This window comes from Bombus flavifrons, chromosome 9, assembly GCF_040668555.2.
Source record: "Bombus flavifrons isolate JBK064 chromosome 9, iyBomFlav1_principal, whole genome shotgun sequence".
Taxonomy (NCBI): Eukaryota; Metazoa; Arthropoda; class Insecta; order Hymenoptera; family Apidae; genus Bombus; species Bombus flavifrons.
In genome coordinates this window covers 9,851,073-9,866,384 of record NC_138450.1, presented here as the reverse complement: position 1 = coordinate 9,866,384, position 15,312 = coordinate 9,851,073, and the positions used below count along the sequence as shown (strand labels likewise).

The 15,312-nt window shown below is 40.9% G+C and overlaps 1 protein-coding gene across 1 annotated transcript in view; it reads left to right on the top strand.

Annotated features, from left to right (window-relative positions):
• Nlg3 (Neuroligin 3) overlaps nucleotides 1-14,960 on the top strand; it is a 223,406-nt gene extending 208,446 nt beyond the window's left edge. Inside the window, exons 6-11 of the mRNA XM_069120995.1 lie at nucleotides 1,631-1,843; nucleotides 2,029-2,167; nucleotides 10,482-10,633; nucleotides 10,728-10,840; nucleotides 12,362-12,492; nucleotides 12,635-14,960. Of these exons, the coding sequence (XP_068977096.1) occupies nucleotides 1,631-1,843; nucleotides 2,029-2,167; nucleotides 10,482-10,633; nucleotides 10,728-10,840; nucleotides 12,362-12,492; nucleotides 12,635-13,210 (1,324 nt within the window). The 3' untranslated portion in view covers nucleotides 13,211-14,960. The remainder of the gene's footprint in view (nucleotides 1-1,630; nucleotides 1,844-2,028; nucleotides 2,168-10,481; nucleotides 10,634-10,727; nucleotides 10,841-12,361; nucleotides 12,493-12,634) is intronic.
• Nucleotides 14,961-15,312: the final 352 nt, after the last annotated feature.

Sequence of the window (15,312 nt, the reverse complement as noted above, 5' to 3'; positions counted from 1 at the left end):
GTTGTTGCGGCTGGACGACAAGGTACGTCCCCTTTGTCCCATCGTTCCTTGACGAGGTCGCCTGTCCGAAACGCAATTCCGTTTGTTGGAGTAATTTAACAATTGCGACGTTTAGCCAGCCAACACGGCGAGCAACGATTCGAGTATTTATAGAGCGGTACATCGTCGTGGAAAAATGTTTTTACCCGTCGCGTTTAACGAGAAGAGAACGGAGCCGCGCAAAGACTTCCGACAACGAATAACGAAACGGCTAAATGTCGAGAGGGACATAATTTTATGAGCATTGGCTGGTAGAAACGAAAAGGTAGTTGTTTTTAATTTCCAAGGAAAAGATCATTAACATGAAACAATTAGAGGGACAGCAAAAAAGCTCGACGAGCATATTCAAGCACGGTGTATTAACGTCTTGTGGTCGTATTGGGCTAAAATGGGTACTGTAGCGATCAGAATAAATTTTCATTTAAACTTGAAAAAGAGAATTTTCGAGTGTCCTAAAATAATATGCGAGCAGAGAACTGTTAGACACAGAACAATTCCGAAATCGTTGAATTACCCTCGTCAACTAGTTCTCTACGTTTCGTCCTTTGTCGCGATCGGTCTTTGTTCCCCTTTGTCGTCGCGATTCTTTCGAACGTTCGTGCGTTTCGTGCTTTCACTCGTGTTCCATTCTCGATCCATTCTCGATCGGAGCAGTAGCCTTTCGTTGCAACGCCTTTAGCCCCGCGATAAATAAATGGTCCTGCGGAGGTTTTGCGCTATCAGACGCGTAACGATAACGTTAAAGGGAATGGAAATCGTTGAAACGAGCCGCGTTTCTTCCCGCCGACGTTCCTGTGAGTATCGCTGAATGTCCCGGCTCGCTAAGAGCGCCGAGTTAATTTGCCTCGAATAGAGAGACTCTTTCGCTTTCCATCTGTCTATCTATTTCTATTACCTTCTTTCATCGGGTGAACATTGGACGAAGAATCAGGAGGAATGGAACAGCTGAACCGTGTGTGTAATTATGTTACGGTTAATGAAGAAGACGATGGAGCGTCAACAAAGGCGCGTTCCATTTCTACGCCATGTACATATACACACGCTCACTCTGTTCCTACGAACGTATTAAATTTCAAACAATTTTCCTTCTACCGTAGTACGAGGAATATACTTGCCTTGTCAATTACAGTTAATGAGATCGACGCCTTCGATTAGTTTAACGAACAGAACGTCATCCATCTTTTTTTTTTTTTTTTTTTTGTCAGGAAAATATGTGAAATGTGAAAAGAAAAATAAAACGAAATATAGAAACGAGTATAATAAGTATGATGAATAATACGCCGTTCAGACGTTCTCCATGACATTTTCGCAGTATTTTCCTCGATAATTAGCCAGAATGGGATCAGGGTGTAGATATTCACGTATTTGATATATCCAGCGTGTAATATTTGTTTCATCGTTCGTGTTCGAAATGATACGTAAATATGAATAATCCCGGCATAATGAGGCAAAACTATTTACATCATTATGATCTGTCAATGAAATGCCATTAAACTCTGTAATTAATACAGCAAACAATGTCACTTGCCCAAGCTTGGCCAGTAAAAAACAGCTCAAACAATTTCACATTGATTTACCATTTACATTCCAGATACGATCTGATGATCGGCGTTGTCCGATCGGAGGCGTATTTCGCTTTAACGGCGGATGACGCGCAGTACGGGATCGAGGCTGACAGAAGAACAAAAATTCTACGCGAGTTTGTACGTAACACGTACACGTATCATCAAGCAGAGATCTTGGCGACGATAATCAACGAGTATACCGACTGGGAACGGCCTGTTCAACATCCAGTGAACATAAAGTGAGCGCAAAGATTAAACTATGTCTTTTCTCGCAACCAATTTCTAGGAAAATTCAAATACTTCTGTGAAACGCGACTTACATCATTCTCAATGCACGTGATCTTAGCCGATCCGTTCGAATTTTCATTTTGCTTGTTTCCCAAACTTCCATTTATGAAAGTATTTTTTCCTTTCTGTGTTCCAGAGACGAAACCTTGGAAGCTTTAGGAGATGCCAACACCGTGGCACCGGCTACGAGAACAGCAGACCTTCACAGTCAATCCCATCGAAACTCTTACCTGTACGTGTTCGATTATCAGACAAAGTTCGGCGATTATCCTCAGGTACGTTTACAACGATTCAGCTTTGCTAACAAAACGTGTAAGCGAGTTAAAAAGTTGTTGGAAGTAACGGTAACCGCGATAGGAGGGCGAAATGATCCATAATGCAATCAGGGAGGCAGTCATTAACCCACATCTCGTATATTTTATTACTAACGATGATACATTACGCCATTTCTTCGCATATTCACCGTGCCTCCTCGTTCATTCAAATTTAAATCCCATTCTTCAAGCCGCGCATCCGTTTCCACCATGACGTTTCGTAGTTTAGTGGTGCAAAATGAAAGGCGCTTTCCATTGCCGGAGTACGAAGCGTGAAACTAGAAAAATTACGTTTCGCGTGGCAAACGGAATCGTCGATCGATAAATCGTGTTTACAGAGGATCGATCAAACTGGTTCTTTCGATGAAAATTCTTTTTCCTTAAGTTCCTTAAGTTCTTCAGCGCTGCTCATCTCACGCATTTAAGTATAGAATATTCTACGGTGAATTAATGAAAGAGCAACAAACAAGAGATTATACCTGATAAACGTGTTAATTTATAATTTGAGAAGCACCGGAAACACGTTTCAAGCAATTTTGCACGGCTTTGCATCGTATTTTGAAACGGCGAACGCCACGAATTTTCCCTTTGTAACGGTGGTTTTGTGTTTCTCGGGGAGAGTTCGTTCATTATCGTAAACATAAGCTCGACGGACGTATTGTAAACGAGGTAAAATGTATTCTTCTGTTTAAATTGGGCAATACTTTCCTGATATATTTCTTCGCGTTGACGGACGTCGTAAAATCACAGCGAGGTAAACGAAATCCCAGTCTTTTTATTTCACGCGAGAATAAACCAACACGCTCTACTGCAAACGTCTGAAATAAAAGAAAAACCAGAATCTGAAAACGAAAATAAATGAATAACGCGAAATTGATTCAATGAAAATGTAAATATAACATCCAAGAGATTCGTATGAAATATTTCAACATCGTTAAAACCTTTGTCGTGTAAAATTATTCGGTTACAAAATTCACCGTGAAAATTAACAATATCTTTTTGGAACTTTTTACAAAACCAGATAATACGCTCCTTCTCAATAGAGTGAAATAGGTCGTCAAAATTAACTTGTCCCAGCATTTCTACATTTCGCAGCGTTTCGAAGCTTTTACATTTTTTACACCATGTAGATAGTTATTTCTCAAACTTGTCTAATTATGAAAATAATTTCTCCTTACATCAATCGAACCAGGATCCATTATCGAAGCCGTAGTTCTTTGTTTCTTGCCCACGGAAAGATAATCGTTAGTCGGCAGCTCGATATTCCACTTGGAAAACGAAAAAGAGAAAAAAAGAATTTCGAGAGAGCGAATCAACGAGAATTCGTGGTAACTTCCTGTAGAGTTGACTGTATTTACGCGTCTACGATATCACGAGATGTACGTTTCCAACAAAACTGGGAACACAGAGGAAATTTTTCGCGCAGTCGTTCGCTAGTTTCCTGGTTATTTTTCGCCTAATTACTTCATTTCGTTGATAAAACGTCGCACCGTAGGATGGCACAGAGAATTTTCGACACCGCGCAACTAAATTTTTTGTTCCACTTCTATTCTACAAACTTGAAGAATACGCGATATAAATACAGCAAGCGAACAACCCCAACGGGCAAAGTTTTACCACCGTATACGCTTCCACGTTGCTTGATATAACGTTCGAAGAAAAATGTAGCAAGTGATGATAACAGGTGGAGAAAAAACGATAACAACGGTGGAAGAAGTTCTACCGCTGCGCGTTGGAACTACGGGAAACTTTGGATTTCGAAAAATGTTTCATTTCGACGTACAAAAATTGAAATAGCTAGGATGTATGCGAAATGAAAATTTCGTGTTTTATAACAATTACTTTTTCCCGGTTATTGAAATTAGAATTATTAGAAAGAGTATAATTTCACGAGTTTTCATAAAAAGGTGACTGCTACTCCATTCGAGATAAAAGGTTACCGTGGCTGAGTGAGCAAAGTGCTTGCCAGAAAATTGACTCGAGTTCGAAACCTCACGGTACTATCCTGATATTTCCTCGAAAATGTTCACGTTCTATAGTTTGTTGTACCTGAAAGATCATTGAAATCTCGAGACTTTAGAGAATTTTCCTATTCAGAAAAAAAATATTCTCACATTATTCTCTCTGTTCTAGAAAATCATAGAACGTTAATAAGCTTACATAGAGAGGTGGTATTCGATCGTTCTGCAAATCCTGACGCATTAGCTGTATCTGATTTCTGAAACTTGTATCCATTCCACCGCCTGCGGCTGCAGGAAAGTGAGCGAAGAACAGTTTGAAACTGCGGCAGATGAATTTCCCGAGTACGATTATATTATTACCGCATGCACGTGTACATTACGCGGTATATCTTGGACGCGTCGCTTCGCGCAGGAAGCGGATACGTGCGAAGGGAAATTGTAAAATTACGGGAGTGCAGCGACGCGCGAGATCGGTTGTGTGTCACGTTAGAACTCGGTGTTTCCGGTCGTAGTTTCGGTTCGCCGCGGATATACTCGGTTATCATCAACGCCGCCCGATAACGTTACCGATAATTTCCTGAACAATTACGGAGACGGCAAGGGGAGGGGGCGGCGGTGGTCGTTATTTAAATGGAATTGAAAAAGGAAACGGGCGCGGTTCGATATGGGCGACGTTAATTGCGGAGAAACCGTACAACGCCCGGTAATGAAATTAATTTCGAAGCGATGTCGCAGAATTTCGAAGAATACTGGAGTGGAACGATGGAGGGAATGACTTCCGGAAAAGCGGAGGAAAAGCTGGGTAACGGTGGGAAAATTACTTCGTGTAATATTATGATATAACGCGCATACGCTACGGTTGGAAAAAGCTTGATAAATATATGTAAATACGTGAGTGTCCTGAATGGAGGCAGCGCGCAAGTAGAAAAAGTACGTATTGGTCGGACGAGTCAGTTGCGCACGAACTGACGAAAGAAAAAATTTGTAATATACGATACGACGAATAAGTGGATGCCGTTAAACGAAATTTCGAGACACGTGGTCCCTGTATATAAATGTAATATAGAGATGTTTCGCGTAGAATCGGCCGCAGAAAATCGAAATCCAATGGAAGGGTGTAGCCGTTATTTATAACGATAATCGAAATGACAGGTCCCATGGCATCGCGGGATTTGTACCAATAAATGCGAAAGAGAACGAGGGAATTACAACCGAGAAAAGATTAATATTCAACGAACCCGCTTCGAAACCCGGATAGAATTCCAAGAATTGGTAAAACGAAGCGCTCATCGACCGGCTTGCGTGATATTATACATCCTCGTGGAACGTTCCATTAGCAAAGGTTTGATTAATCAAAATCAAGAAGCTCGTAAGATCTTACGAAATTGAAGTTGCAAATAAAATAGCTTTCGGAAACCTTCAATTTATCTTTTCTATTCAAGCTAAACCTTTTCGAAAGCTACGACGATCCAAGGTTTTTTAAAAGTCTTGGGACGGTTTCCCTTCAGCCGTTGCGAAAAATTTCTGTTACTCGTGTGTCGAGTTTGCAAAGTGAGGCTGTGTACGCGTCACCGTCAAAGTGGAACTGTGTAAAGACAGAGTGGCAACGGAATTTAGATTAAACTTCCGTTTGCCAATTACGCGTGTATACAGACGGCTTAAAGGGGCCCGGTAATTGAGGAGAAACATGCTGAAAAATTCTAAGGTCCGCGTTCGGAATACATACAAAGACTACGCGGTTTTATTAACGACAGCGTTGCGGCAAGGAGGACGAGGATGTCGAAGAGAAGGATCGACTATCGATACCTATTACTAGAAATATCGTTACCAGGACAAGTTAATTTCATATTTTATAATATTTGCCCTTTGGAACATCATATCAAACGGTCGAAGAAATGGAAAAAAAACTACTAAGTTTCGTAAAGGCTTCGAACTATTTTAGATGGAGTACGCTGGGCCACCAAGGAGAACTTTGATGTTTTGCCTCCATGGAAAAATTCTATAAGAATAAAATATAAAAATAAGAATATAAAAATATTCTATAAGACTAAAGAGGTTGAAAAAGGAAAGCAGAAAATTACGAATCGAGGTAGAGGAAAGGAATGAAAATCAAAGACGGTTGAGTGGTTTTTTATTTATTGGTTATTTAAAGGTTATTTGGTGGTTATTTAAAGTTCTTAAGAATTTGTCGATCATTTTCGCTCGAAACATTTTGCCGGATCGTTGATGCTGGATCTCAAAAGAGTTCCTTGAAGGATTGTTTTCAAAGATCGATCGATCGATCGATCGATCGAAAAGAGTTGAAAACTAGAGAGAAGAAAAAAAAGAAAAAAGAAAAGAGACAATTGATTATTAATATTGAAATTGAACTCGTTAATAGATTTTCATAACGAATGATTAATAAATTCGACGCTGATACGTCGAACAATTTGCATTTATAATTCGCGATTCACCGAGTTATCGTCCGAGTAATCGGCGAAAATTGCGAAAACGGCAGGCAATGCTGCGCTTCGTCCGGTCATTGATTTTAGATTCGCCGACCAAACATCATTAAATATTTCACTCGCGAATATTAATAGAAATTAGAAGGATTTCGTTAACCTGCGCTCAAACTGAAGTTAACTTCCGCCAAAAAAACAAATTTTTACTTCACAGAAACACTGCTGAAAGTTTCTGAATTTAAAGGAGACGGCGTTTCCACTACCGAGAATTCGGTTACCTTGCAGAGTGAAACTTTCATCGGTGAAAATGTTTCAAAAATGAGGAAGGAAACAGGTAGTGTAACAAGAACGATAAAGTTAATTATCGTAAGGAACAGCGGTATAACGCGAGATGTACGTTAATCAGAAAAAGGTGAACAAATCCTTCGAGATTAGTCGGAACTTTAATTGAATTCTAGCACATGTCGATCCTTTTACTCGCATAAATACGATCTGACACTTTGGCAAAATTCGAATTTCCATCGTTAATTTCATCGTTGTTTTAGAATGTTGGTGAATATCAGATTAGGTATACCATTATCCGAAATAAATTCAGGCGATATCAACTTTTAATTCGAATCTTTCCTATAAAAGAAATATACCAGAAGCGTTAAAATTGAGATTATAAAGATTTTTAAAGCTTCGCCGAATAAAACTCCCAATAAAATCCCTTTATACGCGGACAAAAAGAGCCACCGAAACATTACAGAAAGCAAAAGCTTTATCAGGGGGACGATGATTCTTCGGAAATTGCTTTTACTCGAACGATCGCCGACCGTTAAGTGGAACAAACTTTTTACTATGAGATAAAAGAGCCGAAGAACGAGAAAAAAGCACGCGAAACGTGCAAAACTGTCGTGTTATAAGGAGGAGGACATCAAAGGCAACCAACAGCGTGGGTTTAAATTTAAATTTAGATCATCGATTGTGCACCGTTCAATCGTTTATGCAGTAACCATACAGAAGAGCATTAACGCCTTCTGATATAATCGTATGAGTTGTAGTACCGAAAGAAGCGTTTGCCTCTTTTCGTTTCACCCTGTGCTTCGTACCGTAAATCAAATTTCCAGTATTTAAAGCGAAGTTTATACAAAAATACGTGTGAGAACTGTGACCGGTAATCGCAAATAAAAACAAGAAAAACTGTAGTTATCGTCTTTTTGTTCTTCGAAATAACGTCACGATATTCTCCACGTTCTGCTTTTGTCGTCACGTCGGAATATTCGCCAGAAAATTGCAAATTCGGTAACGATGTCGATTGCAACCAGGGAAGAAGGGTAGCGGTATTCTCATGCAAAACGAGAAGGTAGAGAACAGCGAATGAAAGGGTTAGCAAGAAATGCAGGCTGCGTATTAGGGGCTAGAGCATGGGAAATTTACAGAAGAACTAATACCATCGACGTAGCATGCAGAAAGAAGAAAGTCTGGCATTCTCGAACCAGCGGGGAAGAAAGGAAAGGAAATAAGCCGCATGGAAAAATGTCTATTATAAAAATTCCAGTCTTTCCTCATAGAAGACGCGAGAAACTATTCCCGGAAGCTACGGCCGAGTTCTCGAATAGACGATACAAACGCTTTCTGCCGTTCGTTTTCGTGGCAGCGCGCTCGTCGAGCGCAGCAGTGTCCAGCGTGGCAGAGAGTCGGACGTATCGATTACACCTGGACGAGGGAAGCGAAGAAAGGAGCTGGACGAACGAAGAAGATTCTCTGACTGTGCGAAAGGATACGAGATTCGTGGAAACGGAAGTGGAGAGCGTGGATGAAGAGAAAGGGCAGCGGGTCAGAAAAGCTAAAGAATAAAATTCAATCCGGTAAAACTCGTTGAGGGAGGTAAACAATGGCGATTCGTAATTAAAACGGACGAAAAAATACAGAGTAGCGGCCGGTGATGAAAGCGACAGAGCAAATAGAGGCAGTCGGTGTTTCGGGGCATAATTAACGGGGCAGCCGACCCGTAAAAACACGGAAAGAAAAGGAATGTAAAATTGTATAATGACATAGGACGAGGTTTCGAGGAAGAAGAATTTCTGGAAGGAGAAAAACAACATCATCGCGTAACTAACCTGATAATGACTCGAATTTAAAGATCGTGGAAAGGATAGAAAACTAGCGAGAAGGGTAGAGGACATCGAAGAAGAGGCACACGATCTGTCTTTGCGAATTGTCAGATCGACGAAATCGTGCGCGTACTTGTTTGCCAAACTATTCGCTGAAAGATCTCAAGATCTTTTCACTGTAAGGGCAAAAGTTCATCCGACAGTTTCACGGGAGTGACGGCGAAGTTACAGAGTTAGTCGAGCAGCTACTACGACGAGAGATTCCTTGATTGATATACGTAATACGGTGGCAAAGTTTCGATCTTTGGAACCATTGGCACGCTCAGGAAGAATCTTTGATTGAATGTAGATTATAAAGACAGTATCTACCATAGTTTGATGGTGTTTGCCAACTCTTTTGTGCAAGAACGTAACGCGGAGAGCCGTTCCGTCAGAAAATTGAAAATAAGCTGAGGCAACGGATTCAGTGAAGTGCAACGAACTACATGATTTTCAAAAGGCAACAAAGTCTTACGCCGCGAATCGATAAGGAAAATATTAGGAAGGAAACGGAGGCGCTACAAAAGATGCAGAAGGTCTCCATTACTCCGGCAAGCTCAAAGGGAATTTTCTAACTTGGAAGTTTCGATCTCGACCAAACGAATCGTCTTTATTTCTTCTCTTTCGAACTTCTCGACCCAAAAATCCATTCGATCGAGAGAAAATCATCGTCGGGGATACAGGGAACAGCCGCCGTTTCGTTTGCAAATTGAATATTCGACGTTGCTCGTAAGAATAGATTAACACCTTTGACCGCATTAAAAGCGCTTTATCGGTTAGACTTTGCAGAAATGATGGCGAATTTTTTTAAACAAATGCCGTATTTCACGTTTCTCCATATACTCGCGCGTTGCTGCTTCTATTTTCAACATGTTAGTAAATTTTCCCTCGCAGTCTCAAAGGAGAAAAGGATATTTATGCGGCAAACGACCTATGCAGAATTAAGTCTGGAAGCAGTGAAGGATTTATCGCGTGCACCATGTTTCTACTTTATGACGATAGTCTTGTTTCTGTGTGTTTTTCAACATGCCACCTCATATTCTCTCTTAGAGTAAAATTAAATGCATATTACATCTCGTATCTCTTTGTAACGTCTTGCAGAATACTCGTCTGCTGATACTTTCTGTGTCAAAAAGTGGTAAAATTTATCCAGTAAAAAAGCTATTTCTAATTATAAAATTGCGCGAATCATATAAAATAGCAGCGAACAAAGTCCAGAACAATTTTCCAACGAACCATAGTCGATGAGTAAGTAGAAGATTGCGAATTATCGATTTTTGTGGAAAACAAAGAGATGGAAAATAGGAGACGTCTCTTTTCCTCTGGAACGAATGATCGTTCAGAGAGGGAACGAAAGGTTTCCAAAGGGCAGCAATTGCTTTCTCCATGGTCAAGTCGAACAACTAAGAGGTCAGAGTAATCTCGAAACCGGGATAGTCGAGCACATATAATGGCGTGCTCATTCCGTTCTTTCCTCCTCTCAATAGCTAGAAAATCCTTTCTCCATTTAAAATACGGTCGACATCCTACGTCGTTAAAATGCCATCAATACTTTGGGACAGACTTGCATTGCGAGCGTGACTTGTTTATTCTATAAACCGAAAAAAGGAATCTTTAATTTTCCTTGGTCGATTCATACCGAACCGTGGCAGGAGAATCATCTTTATTCGCAGAAATTCGACGATCTTTCAATTTTAAACAGAAAAAGGAGGGAGTTTCACGAATATTTTATTCGCAGAGACCAGGCTGCATCCACGGCGAGGACCTACCATATTTTTTCGGAGCACCCTTGGTAGGTGGTTTATCCCATTGGCCCAAGAACTACACAAGGCCAGAGATCACTCTGTCCGAGAGCGTGATACTCTATCTGACGAACTTCGCACGCACCGGGTGAGTCGTGAAATAATCATATTGCAGCACTAGCCCCGGCTATTCCGATTGTTCAAACGAGAAATTAACGATCATCCTGTGTATACGCTAACAGAAATCCAAACGAGGGAACACCGGACGTTGGACCATTGAGACCCGAGAGAACAAAGTTGAAGAACATCGATTGGATCGCTTACGAAACGGTGCACAAGAAGTACCTGAGCATAGGTGAGGCTGAAATTGAGTTTGCCCAAACTTTTCAGTCGATCGTCAGTCGTAAAGTATTTCTAACAAAGGTAGAAGGGTTTTTATTTTAATTAGAAAAAGTTCCATTTAAATTCCAGTACCATTTATGCATGACTGTAACCACGATTTCCAATACCACGAATCTGGTAGTTTGAATTTTCCATCGCGTTTAACCATCAAGGACCCGAGTTATCGCGACAAGATGGTTCGAAATTGCAGAAAATCCGCGTTGCACGAACCGGTGTTTCGGAAAGTGTTCGATTCCCACGGATTCTAATTCCCCTCGTAATCTCAGCTCGCTAGAGTTTCCAATTAGCCTCAGTTTTCACAATTCTACGTCAGCACGAACCTCGAGACTTACGAGGTATTAATCGCCTAGAGACGGAGTAAAGGTTATTCGTTAAAGAGATTCTCGGAAAACTGAAACGAATGGAAAAAAACGTTTTGGAGTATGTTGTTCCCTGCATTCGAGGAAATCCCTGCGTCTCGTTTCGAGATGGAACCGAGAAACTATTATTTAATCCGATTATTCTGTGAAGCGTGTATAATGAACGTAGTCTTGCAGGGCTGCCACGCATCTCGTACGTGTAACTAAGAGGATCAGCGAAAATTTATTTGCATAATTCTCATCTTCATCGTGGGACGAGAAGAAGAGTTTGTCAGGAACGGACAGGACTCACTTTACTGTTTAACGTTCCTATCTTCGGATCGCGTTGCGACTTTGAAATAGAACGCCTTTGTGAGAATGGACTCACCTCTCAACTGGCTCCGATTTGCACCGTTTCTTTGCTTCTGTCTATCGTTTTCGAAAAAAAAAAAGAAAAATAAAGAAGAAACGGCGGGAGATGAAAGGAACGTGAAATAAAAATGTAACTTCAAATACCAAGTTGCTCTTTATTGGATGTATGGAAAATTCGTCCCTTTGTTGAACTCTATTTTTGATCAAAATCAACTTGTAACATTTCATCGTGACTTTACGAAAGTCGACGGGAGGCTTCTGCGTGTCGCATTAGTCTTTGACTCTGATCTCTCTCGAACGCGTTCCACTAAAACGAGAGAGGCAAAAAGGGATAGAAAATCGTCAGGCCGAGCAGAACACATCGTTGGCGCAGGAAAGTTCGCTCGGTAGGGCGCAGTCTGGCTCGAACAGTGCCATAGCGCAGCCGCAAGTAGAAAAGCCGGCGCATAGTCAGCCTAAGGGGTTGATGTCTAACTCTCTCGTCCTATGACCGTCGCCGAGTGCTAGAGCTTTGAGGCGTACTGACTAACGAAGCAGCCTTCTCTATGAGATTACCACGCGACAATAATTAATTACCCTGCTGTTAATGTGGAAAGGTTCCGCTGAAAAGGCGGCTTTTCGAGGTTATCGCGCGAGTAGGTTGTACGCAGTTGCTCGCTCGTTTTCTCTAAAAAGTGACGTTCTCTTTCTCCGTCTGCGCCTACCAGTAGCACTCCTTTCCTTCGCTTTCGTTGACCCGGCTGAGACTTCATCCATGCTTCCAGAGATCAAGTCGAAGCTGAAGAACCACTACAGGGCGCACAGACTGTCGTTTTGGCTGAACCTTGTGCCTGACCTCCATAAGCCTGGCTCCGACGATGTTCCTAGATCGCATCATCTGCTTGACACTGAACAGGTACGTTCAACTCTATTTCCTTCTAGTTGGACGTTGACCCTGAACAAATTTCTGCAAGTTTTTAGAACAGATGACCCTTGCTCTACTTTCAAGCGACCTCCAACTGTACACAGCATTTTTTATACACATTTATTTATTACAGGTGCCACCCAGGTTCATCCAGAGGATACCAACGACGACGCGGATGACTACGGTGGAGGTGACACTCGCGGAGAGGACGCAAAACGTCTCGACAGCGATACCAAGCGAGCTAGCCTTCGAAGATTCAACCATCCAACCGGAAGATGGGTTCGCAGCTTACTCCACAGCCCTCAGCGTAACCATAGCGATTGGCTGTAGCCTATTGGTCCTTAATGTTCTAATTTTCGCGGGTGTATACTATCAGCGCGATAAGAGCAACCAACATAATTGCTCAAAAAAACGTCAGGAGAATGGACAAATGCCTAACAACATTTGCGGAGATCTGGACACAAAGAGTGTCGAAAGACACCATATTCAACATATTCCGCCGCCAGAGTTTGCAGATTTGCAGAACAATAGCTGTCACGTACCGATGCCACCTCCACCGCCGAAGAACACAAAACCGGGAAAGCCAGGACAGAATCTTATCATCAGTCCTAATCAACTTCAACAGGAAAGTATGGCGATGACTGGTACCGGGACGCTGAAGAAAGGTCACAATCATCAGCAACAGGTAATGGACGAGCTGAGAGTTTGACTCCACGAGCACCTTGTGAATGTAGCCGAACAGCTACGAACGACTGATAGTCACGTAAAGTTTAATTTGCACCGTACGCTCGTGCATTTGAAAGCACAGAATGGAAAAGGACTGTTAGCGTTTTAAGGAAATGTTCTGAAACCTTGTCGCGAATCTGTTGACAGTTCTGGAGAAACTGAAGAAGATAGGTGCATCGAATTTATTGCAACACTGGATTTCTTCATGTACGAGATCTGTCAAATGACGTGAAAACGTCGATCATTTGTTTATAATTGACAGAAGTAATGTTAATTCGCGACAATGCAAAAAACGAACGTTCAACGGTGCTTGTTGCTAACAAAATTATCCAAATCCCTTCGATGAAATCGCTCACGAACGTAAAATCTCGTGAGTCTGACTCCTTGTCTTTTTCTACTTACTCCGGTAAAACAAAGAGAAAGAAGAAAACCTTGCGACCAACTGCCGAAAAATCGTATAGTCTTCGATATATAATTAACGATGTCTAAGTAGAATCTTTGATCCTCGAGGAAACATTGGAACCGTTTCTCGACGATGGCTCAATCGTTCTCCCAGAAAGATTATTTCTCGAACGAACATCTTTTGTAACTCTTCACGGTCCAAAGAATTTTTTCTTCTTTCTGATCGAGGAATTGAACATTATCGAAGAATTCTGTTGAACAAAAACTAAAAGTATCTAATGAAAACCGCGAGGAGGTAAGCATTCTGTTTCTAAACAACGTTCACTTCGATATCAGGCAGAAAGAATGCACGTACGAGTCAAACTGGCTTATTTATACATCTATTCTTTCGACAAATGGTAGATTCTCGGCCAGATTTGCGATTCAGTGACTCGTGCGTTCGATTCCTTCTTCGTAGAATTAGAATTTCGAATAAGATCCATTTGCATCATCGACGAAATTTCCAGCAGACTATAAAACTTCCATTCTTTTCTTAAATTAAATTAGTTGAAGTACTTTTCACTGTCCCACGAGAGAAAAAAACAGAGCCTCGGAATCGATCGTTCGATTATCCGCGCTCTGTCACTGCCACGGTGAACGAGCTCATCTGGTGAAATTCAAAAAGCTGGAAGTAGTGTCGATCGGCCTAGATGCTCAATAAAAAGTTACAAAACAAAAGGAACAAACAAAGATAAAAAGAAATGGCCACCGATGACACGATGCAATTGAGATCTCGAATAGAACGGCGTCATAAGAGGGTTCTTTTTTTACAAACGTAAAAAACAGGAAGAAACGAGATCGTCTTATGATAGATGATTTATCGTTAAAACTATACAACAGCATACTGCCAAACAGTTGAAAGCGATACTTTTAACTTGGGATGCGAGTCAATACAAAGTGTCGATAATGCTACAATAGTGATCGCCTCAAAACGAAAAATCGTCGATCGTATGTACAGTCGCGATTCGAAAAAGAAAAATCGGGAAACGAGTGGTTTTTGGTCCAATTTTTTTTTTAGATCGTGGCTACGTCAAACATTCTAACGAAGCGTGGACGTACTGTACGAAAACAGAATGGGTTTAGACTGTAAATAATAATTAATTTAACTTAGTGGTTTGTCAAGTCGTTTGTGGCAAGAATTTTGTGGTGTATGAAACGACGAAGAAACGAGGAAACCGATTGTAATTGCACTTGTGTCGAGTAACAAGATGGTGTGTCAGCGTAGAAGCACTGGACGTAATTTTAAATTTGTATATAATTGACATTATAATAAACTGTGTAAACAATTACAATTAGCTACGGTACAATTCATGTTTTCCTTTAACGAAATTATTTGCCTGCTATTAATTGCTACGGTAAATACGAGAAACCTTTTACTACGAACCCCAAAAAATCATTTATCTTCGGAAAAATGCATATCTGAAGATTGATTAAAAACAGACACATAGAGAATAACAAATCGGAGCAATATTTATTGGAAAGCTATCCATAAAAGTGATCAGAAAAAAAATAAATATTAAAAAAAAATATATTTCGATAGGAACGCACAGTCCATCAGTACTTCTATTTATGAAACGAAAATTCGAATAATGAAAGCGTGCATCGAAGGGACGATGAGGAATATTTGGACGAATAGCTCTTTAA